The sequence below is a fragment of the Elgaria multicarinata genome, chromosome 14, assembly GCF_023053635.1.
Source record: "Elgaria multicarinata webbii isolate HBS135686 ecotype San Diego chromosome 14, rElgMul1.1.pri, whole genome shotgun sequence".
Taxonomy (NCBI): domain Eukaryota; kingdom Metazoa; phylum Chordata; class Lepidosauria; order Squamata; family Anguidae; genus Elgaria; species Elgaria multicarinata.
Genome location: NC_086184.1, coordinates 33,530,800 through 33,549,405, shown reverse-complemented (window position 1 = coordinate 33,549,405; position 18,606 = coordinate 33,530,800). Strand labels below are relative to the sequence as shown.

At 56.7% G+C, this 18,606-nt stretch overlaps 2 protein-coding genes across 4 annotated transcripts in view; both read right to left on the bottom strand.

Annotated features, from left to right (window-relative positions):
* MTSS2 (MTSS I-BAR domain containing 2) overlaps positions 1-5,940 on the bottom strand; it is a 101,796-nt gene extending 95,856 nt beyond the window's left edge. For all 3 annotated transcript variants that reach the window (XM_063141501.1, XM_063141502.1, XM_063141503.1), the window contains exon 1: positions 5,843-5,940. In XM_063141501.1, coding sequence (XP_062997571.1) covers positions 5,843-5,911 — 69 coding nt within the window. In that variant the 5' untranslated portion in view covers positions 5,912-5,940. The remainder of the gene's footprint in view (positions 1-5,842) is intronic.
* A 2,207-nt stretch (positions 5,941-8,147) lies between these two features.
* VAC14 (VAC14 component of PIKFYVE complex) overlaps positions 8,148-18,606 on the bottom strand; it is a 106,071-nt gene continuing 95,612 nt past the window's right edge. The window contains exons 17-19 of the mRNA XM_063141531.1: positions 17,261-17,340; positions 15,250-15,400; positions 8,148-8,911 (exon numbers count right to left, since the gene is read on the bottom strand). Of these exons, the coding sequence (XP_062997601.1) occupies positions 8,746-8,911; positions 15,250-15,400; positions 17,261-17,340 (397 nt within the window). The 3' untranslated portion in view covers positions 8,148-8,745. The remainder of the gene's footprint in view (positions 8,912-15,249; positions 15,401-17,260; positions 17,341-18,606) is intronic.

Below are 18,606 nucleotides of genomic sequence, written 5' to 3'. Positions count from 1 at the left end.
GCCTGGGAGCCCCATTGAGAGCATCTGGATTAAAATAAATGTGGCAAGGAATAAAAGGAGCCTGATAGTCGGAGTCTACTACTGACCACCCAATCAAGGAGAAGACAAGGATGAAACTTTTGAAAAGCAAATTGCTAGCGTCTCAAGGAAGTGCAATGCAGTAGTGATGGGGGACTTAAGTTACCCCATTATCTGTCAGGAGACAAATTCTGCCAAAAGGGGCCCTTCCAAGAAATTCCTGGCATGTGTGTGTGATAACTTTCTCCTACAGAAAGTGGAGGAAGGAACCAGAGGATCAGCAATCCTTGACTTGATACTGACCAATAGGGATGACTTAGTGGATAAAGAGGCAGGTACGGGAACTCTGGGGGAAAGTGACCACGTCATACTTGAACTCTTGGTTTTAAAGGAAGCAAAAGCTGAGTGTAGCCATACATATAGTTTGGATTTTAGGAAAGCCAATTTTAATAAACTCAGAATTATGATAAGTAAGGTCCCGTGGCAAGTGAGCCTAATGAGAAAAGGAGTGCAGGATGGGTGGGAGGTTTTTTTTAAAAAGGAAATGTTAAAGGCACAATAGAAGACAACAGAGGAAACCAATGTGGCTCCACAAAAAGCTTAGAGGTGACCTGAAAACAAAAAAGGATACATATAGGAAGCGGAAGGAAGGCCAGGCTACAAAAGAAGAGTACAGACAGGTAGCACAGAAGTGCAGGAATGGCATCAGAAAGGCTAGAGCTGAGAATGAGCTGAGGCTAGTGAGGAAGGCTAAAAGCAACATAAAAGCTTTCTTCAGGTACGTGCATCGTAAAAGACAGAGGAAAGAAATGGTGGATCAACTGCTTAATGAGGATGGCAAATTGATAACAAACGACAAGGAAAAGGCAGTTCGACAATGGAACCAGTGACCTGGGGAGGTTGTGGGCTCTCCCACACTAGAGGCCTTCAAGAGGCAGCTGGACAGCCATCTGTCAGGGATGCTTTAGGGTGGATTCCTACGTTGAGCAGAGGGTTGGACCTGATAGCCTTTTAGGCCCCTTTCAACTCTACTATTCTATAATTCTATGATTACCCTCCACCAGGATTGCTACTAAGTCACTGAATGCCTCAGGACTTATTCTGTATAGCTACAATGTTGCCATGACTCCACTGTAACAAAGCCGATGGAGGCAGAGGGGTTGCGGAAGAGGAGGGGAGGCGTCATTAGCTTAATTGGTATCCCCTTCCCCAACCAGTCAGAACTCAGCGAAAAGTCAGCATAACTACCTACACACACACACACACACACACACACACACGTGAGCGCGCGCACACACACACACACACACACACACACACACACACACACACACACACACTGCTTGCCTTCCTGAACCTGGATGGGCACACTGAGAGTTGTTTGTCCAACACATCTGGAGGGCACCAGGTTGGAGAAGGCTGAGATATACATCTCATGGAGCCTAAATGCCCCCTCCCCAAGCAGGATACGCTGGATGACAGGACCCTGCAAAGGTCGCTAACACCAGGAGCCAAGCGAATGACCTCCTTCCCCGGGGGCAGGGGGCAACGTTACTGAAGACCCCACGGAAAGAGAAGCTGCAGTCGAGACCTTGGGGGCACAGGGCGCTGACTCAGCACAGCTAGCGCACCGCCCTTAAAGGGCTCCCAGAACCAAGGACGCCCAACAGCCACAGTCCTCGCCTTCCCAGGAATGGGGAGGAGCCAGGGCCTGCCTCCGTGAACGCAGCAGGCATGGGTTTCCTACAAAGTGGCCAGCGTTAAGGATGCCCTCAGCGTCAATGGGCGGCCTACGTGGGCAACAGCAACCACGACAACCCCCCAACCAGGTGAGCTCCCACCAGACACCCGAGAATGGAATGGCGGGCAGATGGCAGGTAGAGTATTATTCTCATAATAGTTGTTTTAAATGGATATTGTTGTTTTTTATACTTTTGGTGGTTTTAAATTTTGTAGATCTGTTTTTAATGTTCATTGTTTTTAATTTTTGTAAACCGCCCAGAGAGCTTCGGCTATGGGGCGGTATATAAATGTAATAAATTAATTAATAGAGGCAATCAGGCCAGGCACTCAGTTCTGCTCATTCTTCCTTGCAGGAGTTCAACCAAACATGGCTAGAGATGATGTTGCAAAGCCACTTTGTAGAACTTGTTTGGAAACTGAGGTATAATCAATCAAAGAAAGGGAATTCCTTGTTCCTCCGCTGGTAGCCTGGAAATGCAGGCATGGCGTCCTCCCCTTTTGCCCTCATGCTGTGGGCTCCTTAACACAGGAGGGGGTGTACTTAGGGAAACCGAGCACTCGGCAGAATTGGTGCGATTCTGTGACAGGCCGGGCAAAGGGGAAATCGCTCTGGGAATGTTCTGCATTGCTCCGTCCAAGTGCTTGTACGTCCTGCTTGCCACCCCTAGCAGCAGCCCCTGACCCACACTGAGCCAGAGCCCCTTGCCTGAGGCTGAAGGGGGTGGGGGCATGGGCTTGGATCCCTGGCGGTGAGGCAGAGACGAGGCAGTGGCAAAGCAGCGTCTTCTGGGGTCACCCCCTTCCCATGGGAGTCCTCCTGCCATGCCCGCTTGGGCTGTCACTGCCCCGATGTCCCCTTTGCAGAGCACCCTTCCCTATGCAGCGGGAGCGCCCCCCACCAACCCCCCGGGGAGCTGGGGCAAGAGACTCTCATCGCCGACTGTGCTCCACTCCGGACAGGCCAAAATCGCCTCTCCTGGCTGTTCAGAGGAAGCTGGCACTGGCCCGGCTTGGGGGCATGTTGCCCTGCCTTCCCCACATATCTCCAGCCTGGCAGAGCAAACGTGTTTTTCAAAATAAGCACACATTATTAGAATATTCCTAGGCCACCTGATATCAGTCGATGATTTTCCCTCCCAAGCTGTGAAGGCTCATATCTCTGGTAAGTGTTGAGCTGAAATAGCTGGGCGGGGGGGGGGGGGGCAGAATCCAATATAAACTTCTCCTGTTGACCTTCAAAGCTTTTCACGGTCTAGCTCCTTCCTATCTCTCCTCTCTCATCTCACACTATTGCCCCGCTCGTGCTCTTCGCTCCTCTGATGCCTTGTTTCTCGCCTGCCCAAGGGTCTCTACTTCCCTTGCTCGGCTTCGTCCATTCTCTTCCGCTGCCCCTTACGCCTGGAACGCTCTTCCAGAACATCTGAGATCCACAAGTTCAATCGCAGCTTTTAAAGCTCAGCTAAAAACTTTTCTTTTTCCTAAAGCTTTTAAAACTTGATGCTGTTTGGACTTTATACTGTTAGTTTTACTCTACCCTGTGCCTGTTTGCATTCTCTTCCCCTCCTTATCGCTTTACTATGATTTTAATAGAATGTAAGCCTATGCGGCAGGGTCTTGCTATTTACTGTTTTACTCTGTGCAGCACCATGTACATACATGGTGCTATATAAATAAATAATAATAATAATTGTGCTGGGCTGGGCTGAAGCCAGGCGGAGCCAAGGGGAGGGGAACTGTTCTCTCCGCCTGCAGGCCTCATGGGCCACTGGGGACAAGGGGGTGGTCACTGGGGTGGGGGTCTGCCATGAGCATCGTGTGTTTGCTCTTCCGGTCATGTTGGGGGGTTGCTGCTGAGAGGACACAGGATGCCACGCTGGTGCACATGATACACTTGAGCAGCAGGGCCACCATATTCTGTATTCCATGCAGGGTGCCTTCCAAAAGTTGCAGCTTAATCTTTAGAGCTGCAAGTCCCAATCCATCGAGTTCTTGGAGAGGAGTTTCTACTAAACTTCAAAAAAGCCAAAACCTGGGCAGGCTGTCCCTCCTTGCCCCACATAGCTATGGCCACCATGCAAGAACTAGCAAAGCGTAACTGCAAATTCTGCAAGAAACATGCAACTCCACAAGCCCCAAGGCCAAAAAAGGGGCGTGAGGGGGAGGCACATTCAGCAGCATGTTGGATTTTAATGCAAGACGGATGGGCTTCCAGGCCTAGGAGAGCCAACAGCTGCTTTCTGAAACCAGGCCAGTCCTGGGGTGGGTCGTCGACATCCGGTGCACAAGCCATGGCTCGGGTGAGCGAGAGACGCAGTGGGAGAAGAGAGAATATGGAAATCAAACTCAGCAAATAGGAAGGTGGGGGGTGGGATGGGGGTGGGCCTTCTCTCTCTCTCTCTCTCTCTCTCTCTCTCTCTCTCACGCACACGCATACATGTGATCCGATGCAGCAAGGAGTACGCCATGGGCAGGAGGAGTCCACTGCAGCCCAAGTGCAAATCCTCTAGGCCCACATGTGTCCAGGGCCCACTCCATCCTGGACAGCCGCAGACAGCCGCAGCGCGGGGCTCAATGTAAGGCGCAGAAGACAAGACAGGAATGTCTTCAGAATTCAGCCAGGAATGCTGTGCCAAGCGCAGGGGGAGTGCAGTCCCGTCCCCCCGGAATGGCTGAAGGAGGTCAAGAGCCCACACACACACTGTGAGCAAGGATGCACTTGAGCGGCTCCTCTGGGTGGGCCTGAGGGGAGGCAGCCCCCCCCCCCCCGGCCCTGGGAGAGCACTGCGGGCGCAGAACGGGAGGCCACACTTCATGCGGGGAGACGGGGACGCTGGGCTCCACAGGAGCAACAGAAAGGTCTGCCCTCCTCCGCTGGCCAACAACTGGCGTCCAGCCAGCCTCCTCCGCTGCCTGCCTGCCTCAGTCTGACTGAAGGAAGCTCTCCACAAGACTCAAGGAGCTCACTGACGCCACCTGGGCCAGCGGTGGGGTTGCCACGCAGCTCCTGGCAGGACAGATGCCTGCGGCCCAAAGTAGCAGCCACAAAAGCCTCAGGGCCAGCAGGAGAAAAACGGGCCACCTCAGCACCAGGCCAAAGGCTTGGATCTGGCCAGATGACACAGGCGCCCCATCCCGCCCTCAGCAGCTGCTGCTCCTTGGCTACTCCTGGCAGCCCTCCCCTTCCCTTGGGCTTGCAGATGGCCGGCCGTGTGTCCACCTCCCTGCCCACCTACCCAGGGGTCCAATGGGGGGGGGGGGTCCGGAGCCCGTGTGGAGGGTCTGCCCAGGGCCCCACCGGAGCTGCCTCCTTCCTGGTAACCCCGTCTCTGGAGTCGGGCAGGCAAACGTCACCCAGCAAAGTCTGCGGTTTGCTGTGCAGCCAGCTCCCCACCCCCGCGCCCCATGTGCTGCTCTCAGCCACTCCCCCCCCCCCCGCCATTCAGACAGAGTCAAATGATCCTGATGAAGCGGCCAGTGGTCTTTCCTGGAATACAGCCCTGCAGCACAGGCATTAGATGGGCAAGAAACGGCACTCTGCACATGCTCGGGGTCACCGTCTCCTTTACGGTCCGCCAAAACTGCCCCTCAACGCAGCTCCTTCCAAGGCTGAGCCTCTCGCTTGGGCCGGGAGGCCCACTGGCTTTGGATGGCGCCGCGCCAGGCAGACGCTCCAGCGGGCTGCGCAGCCTCGGCCCAGGCAGGCCCCGGCCCCGGCCCCCTTCACCGCTCCGGTGCCCATGGAGAGGCGGCGGCGGCGGCGCCCGCGCTCCGGCAGTGACGGCACCTTCGGGGGTCGGCAAAAACGGCCCCCTTCGGCCTGATCCTCGGCACGCTTACTCGGGAGTCGTGGGCAGGGGAAGCACGAGCTCGTCTCCCGGCCCCCGGCGGAGAGGAGGGAGGCGGATCAGGCCGCGGGGGCGCAGCAGCAGCTGCCAGAGGCGGGGGAGACGCCGCGCCCCTCCCCTCCCCTCCCGGGCTGCGCTTCGAGGCGCGCTTGTTTACCGGCTCGCCAGCTCCCCCCCCCCCCCGCTCCGGCAGCCGCCGCCGCCGCAGCCCCCCGCCTCCCCGCGGCCGGGCTCACCTTCATGTCGTTGACGATGGCTTGGAAGAGGCCGCCCAGCGCGCCGCACTCCTTGTCCGCCGTCTCCATGGCCGCAGCCCGTCGAAGCCGCAGAGACCCAGAGGAAGCGCCGCCGCCGCCGCGCCGGCGAGTGGAGCCCTCCGCGGCGCGGGCGGGCGGGGGCGTCTGCGTCCCTCCCCTCTGGGCGCTGCTGCTCGCCCTTTTGTCAGCGCGCTCGGCCGCCAGGCGCCCCGGTCACTCGCGGCCTCTGGGCGGCGGCTGCAGCGGCCACGGCGGCGACGTGCTCGGAGCGCCGCGGGCAGCGGCAGCCATCCTCCGGCGGAGGCAGGCAGGCAGGCAGGCGAGCGCCCCGGCGGGTGCCGCAAGCCCCGCGCCCGCCTCGCGCGCCCAGGGAACCTCGCCGGGACGGGTGGGCGCGCACGGCCGGGCATGCAAGAGCGGGCGGGCGGGCGAGGCGGCGGCGGCGGCGGGCGCGACCCTCGGAGCCGCCGGGCGCAGGAGGGAGAAGCCAGCCGTAATCCCAGCACGGGCGGAGGGGGAGGACTCGCTCCAGTCACGTGGGCGAGGGGGGAGGGCCGCCCCTTCTGGGGGCTTGGCAGGGAGGGGCCGGCAAAAGAGAGCGAGGAGCCGCCGCCGCCGCCGCGCCTTTCTTGGCCGCCCGCCGGAGCTCAGCGCGACGAGTCAACGCGCGCAGAACGAGCCACGCCGCCGCCGGGGAAGGGCGCGGGGCTTCGACCGGCCTCCTGGCCAGCTTCCCTGGCGCGGGCGGCAGCGGCCTGTCGGGGGCTCTGACCCGCTCCACCGGCGCTCGCGCCGTCCCCCCCCCCCCGCGCCCCTAGGAGATGGTGCGCTGCGCCCCAAAAGGGTGCGCGGATGAGCTCCCTTGCGGCGGGGCGTCCGACGGGGGTTGGGGGCCACATGCGAGAATGCTTGCGTGCCCTTCTCGCCTGCGGCTCCTCCTTGCCCTGGGATCAAGCGGAGCGATCGATGTGCTCCATTTTTTTCCTGGAGACCTGAAAGATAATGAAAGTCCATTCACTACGGGCCCCCATAATCATTGGGGGGGGAGGGAAGAGGGGGGAGACCGGATGCATCGCCAGGGGCCTGGCGGCTGCCTTCAGCTTAGGGGCCTCGCTTGTGTGACTGGGAGTCTTCTGGCTCTGTCCCGACCTTGTGTCTCAGTTGCACCTGCTGGTGCTGGCGGCGGCGGCGGCGGCGGCGGCGGCGGCTTGTAAGTCTCCTTGCGCCCCGGCTCTCCCAGCCAGCCAGGCCAAGAGGTGGAATGGCGAGGGGAAGGCTGCCGGTCCCCAGCCAGGAGAGCCGGCTGCACTGGCATCTCCGAAGGGCGGGGGCCAGGCCCTCACGCTGCTCCTGAGGAGCTCTGGATGGTTCGTTTGGGCACCTCTCGCGGCGCCGCTCCCGGAAGCGCCTTCTTGTAGACATCCGCTGCTGCTGCTGCTGCAATTCCCCTCCGAGCCCCGGGAAGGACGTGCTCCCACGCCGGCTCCGCAGGTGGAGAAAACCGGCCCAAAGCCCCGTGCAGCTTGTCACATGGGTGGGAGGCCGCTGCGACTTACCTGGCTGCCTCTGCAGGGCTCCTGCTCAGTTCCCTTCTCCAGGCAGGAAAGAGGCCCCCCTTGCTCTCCGGGCCGGGACAGCCACAAATCCGCAGCCAGCCCGACACCCGTTCCTCAGACCCAGCGCTTTACACCGCAGTTAAATGGATCGGGAGCTTAGGAAGCTGCCAGGCTATTCTGGCTGCTGCTCTAACCCTTTCCTTCAGCCCAGGAGGTGTGCCTCTTCCCCCTTCTCCTCCCTCACAAGAGGCACTTGCTGGGGGTGCTGCACTGAGCAGGGGCTCTTATTTGTCCGATGGGCGGAGCAGTCCTGGTTTAGGGAGCATTTGCCCTGCCTAACCCTTAAAAAGGAGGAGAGGTCCTTGCCTGCTGCTACTATGTGCTTGGCTTTTAAAATTCTCAAGGCAGGGCTGCAGACCCAAACCAGAGAGGCAAAAGCAGTCAGTTAGTGGAACCAACCGGAAGGTGCACTGGCTGTATTCAAGTGGACAGTCATCGGGCAGGGATGCTGTACATGGGTAGTGCACTGAGCGAGGTTGTGGGGTTGGACCTTCTCACGCTTTGATTCAGTGATGAGCGAGGCCTTGCCTGACCAGCCCCCTGTGGTGCTTGGGAGGAGCCCCCAAGTAGGGTTTGGGCCCAGTGCGGTGGAGGGGCTCCCACCGCCCCACGCGTGTGTGCTAAGGGAGGAGGGTGCAGCGTATACAGTCACAGGGACAGAGGCCCGCTTTGTGGGGTGCCTTGCCATCCTTTTATTTCAACAAGGGATGTTTTACAATAGTACAAAGAGATTCTCAGGCTACAAACCCAATAGGTCTAGAGATCAATATTTATATACATACACACACACACACACAGGGTCGCTGTAAATTAAGGCTGTGCAATCCATACACATGATTTTTTTGGGGGGGAGGGGGTACTGATGTTGTTCACAGGTGTCCAACACACGGACAAGTGTGCACGCTCTGCAGGGCCAGGTGAGGAGGGGGCGAGTCTTTGCAGGCCAGGCCACGGAGCAGGAAGAGTCCAGAGGTCTTCCCGCACGCCCTCCGCCTCTAGTGGTTATGGCAATTCTGTGGCCGTCAGGTGACTGTCCAAAGGGAAGACACCGGTGGAGGCAAGGGCTTCCAGCCCAGGCTGGACAAGAACGTCTTATGCCCTGCCCTGCCCTGCCCTTGGAGCCAACCTGATCTGGAAAACAGGAGAGGGCTCCCAGATGGGGCAAGTGGACGGCCCGTTGCTAGAGGCCAGGGACCCCTCCTCAGCCCAGCCTGGTCACAGGCTCTCCTGCCCTCCAGCTCCTCTGTGCCCCACAGGGTCCAGCCTTCAGAAGATGCCTCTTCGCTCCAGGTTATCACCCCGGGTGGTTCGCTGGTGCCGCACCTGGAGGTGTTTGCTCTGGACCTTCTCAAAGTGTTGCAGCAGCTCCACGTAGTCGGTGGCTGTGGTGGCTGCCACCGTCTTTGAAGCGACACTGTTCTTGGAGCGGTCCCTGAGGAGAGGAGCGCAGAGTGTCAGGGAGAACATGGTGCAACAGCACCCTTCCACCCCACCCATGTTCCCCAGCAACTGGTGCACAGAGGTTTCTGCCTTGAATACTGGAGACAGCACACAACCATCAGGGCTAGTAGCCATGGATAGCCTTTTCCAGAAACACCCCCCACCCCATGGGAGAGAGGCTGCCCAGAATGCCGTGGAAGCCAGAGGCCTGGCTCAGCAAGCAGAAAGAGAAAGGTGGGGAGCACCTCCCTCCCCAACCCAGGAACTGCATTGCTGTCACCACAGCTCCTGAGCCCCTCTCGCCAGTTGCTCTGGGATCCTTGTGGTCACCAGGTTCCCCCGGCTTTCAGGGTAGATGGCGGGAAGAATGCCGCTCCTCCCCGACCCACGCGGTTCTTCTCGAAGGGCCCCTCTCTGAAAGAGGCTCCTTGCTCTCCTTTGGGGGCTGACCCCTCTGAGACCCCTGCCCAACTTTCCTCCACAACTTACTTCCCAGACCACCCCTAATCACAGACCAGCCTTTCCCAACCTGCTGCCCTTCAGATTGGTTCGACGGCAACAGAAATGATGGTGTTGCAATCCAGCACACTGGGTGGGCACAACGTTGGGGGAGGCTGGTCTAGGATTGATCTTATTCAAGTAAAATTGTGGCATTGTCAGAACCACAACAGACAGCAGGATCTGATAGAAGATCCGTCCCACGAGGTCTGCCCCCCCCCCACTTTGCCGGCCACCTTCGCAAGCCAGACATGCCCAGTTCTGTGCCATAAGTAGCTTTGCTTGACAAGCCAAAACAAGGCTGCAACCCATGTGCCAGCTGGGGGCATTCCCAATGTATTGGACTGCAACTCCCATCAGCCTCAGCCAGCATGGCCAACCAGGCCGGGAACCAATCCCAATGGTGAGGGTGAATTTGAATGGCAGGAAATTCAGGACACGTAAAAGTACTTTGTCACAGGGCCCCAACCTGGGTGGCTTCAAATGGGGATTAGACGAATACATTAACATGCAGTTGTTGCAGGTTTAATTCTTTTTAAAAAGGTTATAATTAGGCAATTGAATAAAATCAAGAAATACTTGCATTTCTAATCAATTTTGTATTCTATATAACAAAGGCAAGTGCAGCCCAATCCTATGAATGTTTACTTGGAAGCAAGACCTGCTGAATTCAATGAGATTTACCTCGAAGTAAGTGTATACATTATTGCAGCTTTAGTGTTAGAGACAGATGGAATTAACTTCATAGAACACACAAAGCTGAGAATGGGTTTCTGAACTGCAAGCGTTGTGTGAAGTCATCAACACTCTGTCTCTCTCTCTCTCTCTCTCTCTGTCTCCCCGCCCAGAGCACCTCCTTATTTTGGGTCACTGGCCAACATGGCAACAATTGCCAGGACAAGGCATCTTTCTTGCACTCTGGGAATCCCTGGATGGATAAGAGCTGAATCTCACAAACTGAGCACCTCAAGTCTCTGGCTCTCACTTTGTGGCTGCAGAAAGCTTATTAGGGATGTTTGCTGAAAGCTCAAAGGTGCCGGAGCTGAAGAAGTGGGCACTTTCTCCCTCCTCCTGCACAGCAACTCTTCCTGTACCTGCCCAACTTCTGTAACTGATCTGTTCCTGAGCAATCCTTTCTTTCTCTGATCCCACCCCAAAAGGTATCAAATTCTTTGGAAACCAAGATTCTGGATCCAAAGAAAGCAAATGTGCCAGACTTGCCTAATTTATTTTGATTGCAGAATGGGAATGCTCTTAATTTAGAATGTGTGCTTTGATTGCAGAATGGGAATGCTCTTAATTTACACATGCGCAAAGTATACACAAACTGGTATAGACTAAATTTACTGACAAAACAGTATTTCTTGGTAAATTAGCAATTCCGCAAAGCTCCAGCAACGTCCCTCTCAGGAAGCCAAGAAGTCAGAGACATTCAAAGTTCCAAACTCTTGTCGACATAAGCTGGCCCAAGAAAGGATATAGTTTTCCCAGTTTTGTCCCTCTTCTTCCCTGGAAATCAAGGCAGCATCAGCATCTGTACCAAGTGTCTTGGAAACTCATTTTCCAAGTGGAGAGATGTGAAATGCCATTTTAGAATAGTTCAGCCCTTGGCAACAAGGATAAGGACATCAAAATAGTGGGATGCAGAGATTATGGGTTTCCAGAGTGATGGAAAGTCCTGGATGATGCCAGGCATTGCGTAAAGCAAAATGAGAAGTTCCACGAAGACCGCTTGCAGCAGCCCGGGCCAAAAGGTGCACACAGCCTCTCTTCCCCCCCCAGCTCAATTTGTTTTCAGCCTGTACTGGCAGCACCACAGAGACGACACGGCTCATTGGACAGATTGGACTCTGTTCATTGGACCAAGGCATGACACAGCCTGGGGCTGCACTTCTCCCATCAGAGAGAGCGAGAGCAGAGCAGGCAAGGTTGGAATAGTGCGAGGCAATGCCTTCCGGGGGGGGGGGGGCTTTATCCCCTTGCAACGGCAGCCTAAAGGGGCTTGGAGAGTCATTGGTCAGGTGCTGCCACAGACATCCTCTTCCTGTTTGCAGGGTTTCCCAGAGCGGCCTCCATCTTTCCTCCAAGAAGATCAGAGGGGCGCTTTAGCGTTACAAGCACCACGGGGTGCAGTGCTGTCAGTTAAACAGTGAGTGACTGTGGCTTACCCAAGGGCATCATCATGGCTAAGCAGGCTTCCCTCCCTCCCTCCAACCCAGCCACTTGTACCACTGCCCTGCGCTAGCCCTTGCGTGGGAGTTGAACTCAGGACTCCTTGCACCGTGAGAGGAAAGGGTTGTGCTGGCTGGACCCGTGATCTGCAAGCCTCTAGATGTTGCAACGCCGTTCAAGGGCTGGGCCTCAGGAGGCGGCGTTCGCTTTGCCACCTGACCAATGGGATCATGGCTTCTTTCATATACCAACTAAGCTGCACAATGCTGTCCATCAGCCTCCCGCGTGAAATGGCCTCTCGCTCTATCTGTAGCAAACCTTCCAGACCAGCACGTCCTCCAAGCAAGTCTGCACCCTTAGATGTGGCCTCACTTGGACATCACCAGGAAGCAAGGCCAGCAAATGCATCTACTGGCAGACCAAGGAAGAGGCAGCTCATGGGCTGCCTTAGCCACACTCCCTGGAAGGCCCAGGTCCTGACAGAACCACCCAATGCCTGTTCCAGTAGCAGAGTGGGGCTGGAAAACAGGGGGAGCCATGTTGGGGCCCTCCCCAGTTGACTCACCTGTCATCTAGTTTCCCCCAACTTTCATGTCACAAAGGCAATGGGGACAGCAGTCTTAGTTAACCCTACTAGTTGTCCAAGAGAAAAACCCTATCCGTTTTCCTCCCTCTTCCCTGCCCATAATATCAGGATATGGATTGTCCCCACAACCAGAACGTGGCTTCAGCTCCCTGTCCTGGGCAGGAGCACTCGCCATGTTCTCCATTGAGGGCATCTTCGAGGGAGTCCACGCAGCTGGAAACCATGAGGCAGCCTGGTGCTCTCCAGAAGTGGGGAGTTCTCATCCAACACATCTGGGGGCAACAAGTTGGGGAAGGCTGGCCTAAAGTTCGAGTGGCCCTACCTGGCTCTCCAGCTCGCCCCGTGGAGGTGGGCACCCCAAAAGCTCTGGGTTAGGCAAGAGAAGGCAACACGGCCTTAACCGACCCATCCTGCCTACCACACAGGCCTTGAGAGATCTCTGTCCACAGGCCAGAGCCTCAATGCCAGGGCCACAGCCAATGCGGAGCCCACACTGGCAGAGGGTTGAAGACAGGCCAAGGGCTCATGGCCAAAGGCAGCATCACAAGTGGCCAATTATATAGGGCCATATTCATCAATTTATATACCAGCCTTCATCAAACACTCTAGGGCAGTTTATGGAATTTAAAAATACAGATTTGGCTCAAGAAAACAATAGTTAGAAGCAGCAGGAAGACGAAGTCCAAAGTTATACTAAAAAAAAAAAAGCCCTGGGGAGGGGGATAAAAAGGTCTTTGGCAGGCGCTGACCACGGGACCTCTGGTGTATCACGACTGAGCTTCAGTTCTGCCTCCTAATGAGAAATGCAGAAGTGCTTGCAAAATCCTCCAAACAGGCCCTCCTTTAAAAGACCACAGTGAGATGATGGGAGGCTGGTTCACATGACCGTTTGGGGTGGGGTGGGGGGCTTACCCTTGCTGCAGAGGTTCTGCTCTGGAGCCCTGCCTCCCCACCCGCCAGCCCCTGACAAGAGAGCCGACGTGGGGCAGTTCTTCCCCTCTGCCAAAGGCGCCTGCCAGGACAGAATCTGCAGGGCGCTCCCTGCACGGCGCAATGGAGGATGGGCCTGGGCAGGGGCCGCAGGTAAGCACCCTCGTGTCACGCATCACCAGTTGATTCGGTATGGGTGTGCGCATGGGCGCGGGGGGGGGCGTTTCTCAGCTGCATTTGTTATGAAAGTCACTGCCAATGTTGAGTGGAATGTAGGTCACAGTTAATCAGATGTTGAGTCTGTCTGACAGCTCCAAATATTCAGCCGTGAGGGGAGAGAAAAACAGAACAGAAAACACACCCCAAAGAGCTGTTCACACGCAAGCAGCTCCAGAGCTCGCTGGAGGATGCTGGGAGTTGTAGTCCCACACAGCTGGGGCACCCCAGTTGTGGCCGTCTGGCTTAGACCCGACTTCTTAAATGCATCTTTGGACTTGGGTGCAAATTCCCCAGTGCGCAGCGGCCTCCTTCACAACAATGTGATCAAAAGCCCTGAGCAGACGAGGATCCCAAGCAGAGAGCCAGGAGCCAGGGCGGAAGCTAGCCAAGGAGAGGCTAGTGGTTCCCTGCCCTACGGGACGCCTCGACCACACCGTCTGTTCCCCTCGGAGCCAGGCCCACTGCACGGGGAGAGAGCTGGCTTCTCGCGGCCTGTGGTTTGTGCAGCGGCTCCCTGAGGAGACCTAAACAAACCCTGGCAAGGCGAAGGGAACGAGGCCTTCTTCCCCATCTGCTTGTTTCCATGGCGATACCACAAGTGAAATTTTCCATCCCAGATGCCAAAATGCCTGTGGACGAGGCACGGCCCTCCGAGGGTGACCAAATATAGGCAAAACACAAATGTCCTCCCTCGTGCAGGGCCAGGAGGGTGCCCCCAAGGCTCACAATCCTTCAGGGAGCCTCGGAAGGGCTCCCCCCCCCCCAGTGCCGCCAGGATTTGCCTCCTTCAGTCAAGGAACAGGACCTCCCCTTCCTCCACCAAAGCAACGCAAACCGTTCAGCTGTGGAGGGCCCCTCCTGGCCTCGCACTGGGGACAGGGAGATCGGTCTCACTGGCCCTCGGCCCTTCTGCATTAGGGGTGCCCTCCACCTCACGCTGCTGTGCGGGGACTTGGCGGCCTACCCAGATGGCGGCACCAATCTCTCTAGGCACGCCACTCTTTCATCTTTCCTGGGACGCCTTTGCGTCAGTTGCTGCTGCTGCTGCTGCTGCTGCCAGACTCCGCTCTACAAAGGTCTTCCTCCAGAGCACAAGCTAGACTGTACATCTAGAGCAGTTTCACCAAGATATCAAGTTTTTTGTACCCATCAAATGCCCTCCTGAGCCTTCCCCTGGCTGAAAGACAGCACAGCAGCAGCAGCACACGGCGATGCTGGGGTGACAAACAGGACACAGACGTCTGTGCTGTTTTTACCCTAAGTTCCACTGAAGCCCCTCTTCGATTGTCACAGGAAAAGGAGGTGTAGATTTCTCTTCCCCAAACAACCAGCGGAAACAACTAAGACAACTTTTATATTGTATTTTATATCATGTTTTTATACTGTTTGTTTTATACTTTGAATGGTTTTAATTTTTGTGAACTGCCCAGGGAGCTTCGGCTATTGGGTGGTATAAAAATGCAGTAAATAAATAAATAAAATAAAAAATAAAAAATCTCAACACATCTTATTCTTCCAATTCCCCTGAAGGTGTTGAGTGATGCCAACAATGCTTCTGAATTCAGCCACGTGTGCATGTGAGCCCACCACCTGAGGTAAGAGTTTCTAAGTGTTCGACTGCTTTACACACTTTAAAACGCGACATAAATGTGAAGCATCACGACGTCACCACCCAGATGACGCTGAAAGCACGGCTCCTGCCAGCCCCAGAGCGCAGTTGCTTGGCAGCTTCATTGTGAACCTGGCCTAGAAAGGAGCAAATCGAAACTAACTCCAAGGCCAGCGTGGAAGGGCTTGCCCTGCGCCCACTGACCCCGGCACGGGCAGGCCTGCCTCTGCAGGAGGCTCTCCTCCTCCTCCTCCTCCTCCTCCTCCTCCTCCTCCGAGAAGGGGGGCAACAAGACCCAGTGGTAGGCGTGACTTACGCGGCTTGCATGAGTTCTGGGTTGGGCACGCACTGCAGCCGGTGGGAGAGCAGCTGGAAGGCACTGCTCTGAGGCAGCAGCATCAGCAGGCCATACAGAGCCTTGATGAGGTAAGGGTTGTTCTTCACGTCCAGCAGTTGCAGGCGGAGATCTGGAAGCAAACCAGGACGGAGTCAGCAGGGCTGGCTGAGGCAGGCAGGCAGACAATCTCCGGGGGGCGGGGTGGGTCTTCCACCTCTGGGACCCCCAAAGCAAAATGGGGCACGTGGTGCTGATTCTACCCACCCAGCAAATGGAACTACCCACCCAGCAAATGGAACCCTAGAACTAAAAAGAGGGAGACCAGACTCTCAACCATGACAGGACAGTCATGAGGGAGAGCGAGGGAGCTCTCCCTCATGACTGTCTGTGTGCAAGAAGTGGGCGCGTGGGTGCCTGTAGGCACAAGAGTGTGTGTGTATGTGTGTGTGTGTGTGTCTTTTTTGACAAGACACAAGACTGTTCCATGGAACAGGAAAGCCAGTTTATGTGGCCGGCCCACGCCCAGGGTCTGCCGTTAGAGCAGCACACATGGGAGGCAGCGTTCACACCATGCCGGGCCATGAGCCCAGCGGCTACATTGCACGGTGGACTCTGAAAGACAGCTGCTGCGCAGGACAGCCAGGTCCATGGCTCTGCAGCGGCCCTGGAAGAATCCACCTCAACGGCAGCTTTCAGAAGTGATGCCCTTGGGAGGCCGGAGGCCTGGTCAGAGGAAGGGGCAGTCACTGCGCAGGCTCCCCTCCTGGTGAGGCAGGCCCGTTCTGGGCTCCAGAGAGGGGCACAGGAGGGAGTGACACAGATGCTCAGAGCCTCAAGAAGACACCCTGAGGGAGGGCCGGCCGGAGGCCCCCACTGGGGAGCTGGAGCTTCCCGGAAGGCCTGAGGCCAAGCAACCCCAGGGAACCCACCCACTCACCCCACTGTGTGAAGGGCTGGAGAGGCCCTCACTCTTATGGAACTCTTCCAGGGCCTCCCAGAGAACAAGAGCTGCCAGGGGGCCTCCTGGGGAGGCAGTCTGGGGGACCCTCTTTGGGCAGATGACTCTGGAGGCCCCTTGTACTTCTGAGACACTGAATCAGAGGGCGCTGAAACAGCCCCGTCGGTGGCATCTGCACCTGACCCGTCCACCAAGGACCTCACCACAGCCCACCGAGGCAGAGTTAGGGTGAGCAACAGCAACACCGCCCAGCCAGGGCGCGTCACACAGTCCAGGAGAGGGAGGAAGAGGTGGGAGAAGCCAGGAAGGAGTAGCACCACCAGCAGCAGCAGCAGCAGCAGCAGCTTCCCCCTCCATCCTCTGGGAGCCGGGTGCCCAGTCCTTGCCTGGCTTCCAGGCATTTCTCAGGTGCTGTGCACACATCAAGTTCCCTTCTGAAAGCAGGAGGACTGGACGCTTGCCTTAGGGGAATCAGAGCTGAGACGCTCCGTGCAAGATGCCAGCCTGGTGTGGTGCTCCCCATCTGCAAGGGGGCTTAATGCTGGGCTCGCCTGCCTGCCTGCCAGCCAGCCACCACATGGGGCAGGGCTCCCGGGGAAAGGCGTATTTCGGTAGGCCCAGTGCAGCATCGCAGTGCTGCAGCAGTTGGAGAAACAACTCCTGCTGATGTTCCCTCTTGTGCGAAACAAGCAGCTCAGAATCCAAGTGGAGCCTCCCACCCTCTAGGCTATGGGGTTTCAAGGCAAAAGCCAGGACAAACGCAGCCCATGCCACTAACCTACATTCTGTGCACAGCCCCCCTCCCCTGCAACGCCGCCCATGCCCCTAATGGACAAACGCACTGAAGGGTCTCCCAGCAAAACGGCTCATAACTTCTGCTCTATTTATTTGGGCAGTGTCACCACTCGCGGGGGAGGGAATGTGCCCAGGGCGCGCATGTGCGTCAGCGCACCGCATGGATGTCCTTATAACCCTCCTGCAAACACAAACGCAATTTTGCTCCTGAAAAAGCCAGAGAGAAAAGAAACTTACATGTAAAAATTGGGCACTCTATCAGTTGGACCAACTTGTCAACCTCGATCAGGAAATCAACTGTGACCTCGACGTCACCACTGGGCACCGCTGCTAAGGAATCTCATGTGTCCACTGGCCAAGCAACAGGCCTGCAGCAGCAGGCCAAGAAGCACCCAAACCTCCGTTTCCCGTTCCAAGTGGCTTTTCCAGTCAACAGGACCCCGCCCTCCTCCTAAGACCTAAACCAGGGCAGTGCCCTTTTTGAATATTTTGCCGCCACAGTGCCTCCCCCCCGCCCCGGTGCCTGGAGAAAAGCCAGGTGTCTGCAAGCAGAGCAGAGGCTGGCTAAGGGGCTTCTGCCAGTCGCTTCCACCACAGGTGTGTGGACAAGCAAGCACCTTCCCATCAGACAGTGCAGTGGGCCCCAAGGAGACCTGCCCAACCCACCCCTCCACCCCCAGATCACAGGACAGGGCATGGCAAGGATCTGCTAGGCTGATTCAGATTTCACACGGAGGCCACCAAAATAGGACCACGGGAAATGGCAGGAACCTCTGAATGCTGGGTGCCACGTGCTCCAGCCCAAATGCACGGAGCCTCTCTCCACTCCAGGACTGCATCTGGGGCTCGGGTGGGGCTCGGCATATCACAGGCTAAATAGCAGCACAAGTGTCATTTGTGGCCACTGGGCCGTGTTCAGGAGAGGCTGCATGGGTGTGATGCGGTCAGCCACCCCAGTAGTCCATGGAGCAGCCAGGGTTTTGGCAGGAGCACCAGCCGGCCCTCCAGAGCCCTCTGGGGTTGGGCCATTTTGACAGATTTCCCCACCTTTGCAGAGGGAAAAAGCTGCTGGAGTCTAAATTTCAATAGGAAGTGGTCTGACCGTGACAAGGGCATGGATGTGAGATCCCTCACTTGCAGACTACCATCCTCCTGCCCAGCTGAGGAAAACAAATGCGGAGCGTGTGCTGCTATAGAAGGTGGACTAATGTCAAGTTTGGGCAGCCTGATGGTTGCCATGGCAGCCTGGCCATGAGGTCCTGAGCTGCCCCAAATCTGAAGGACTTGGCATGAATGTTGAGGTCCCTCAGATCAAACACCTTGGGCATCCTCAACACCAATGTGTGGAGGGTACAGACCGGGCCTCAGTTTCAGAGAACTGCCCCCCTCTGGGCCTTCAATCCAGGAATGACATGTCAAAAACTGTCCCCAGAACTCACCTTTCCCAGGATGCCTTTGGAACAAGCCATATCCTGCTGCAGGTTCCAGGTTGGGGTTCCAGGTTGGGGAGGCAGTCCTATCGTAACTGCACCAAATGATACACAAGTGACGCAATCCCATCCTCCTCTTCCCCAGTTTAGCCC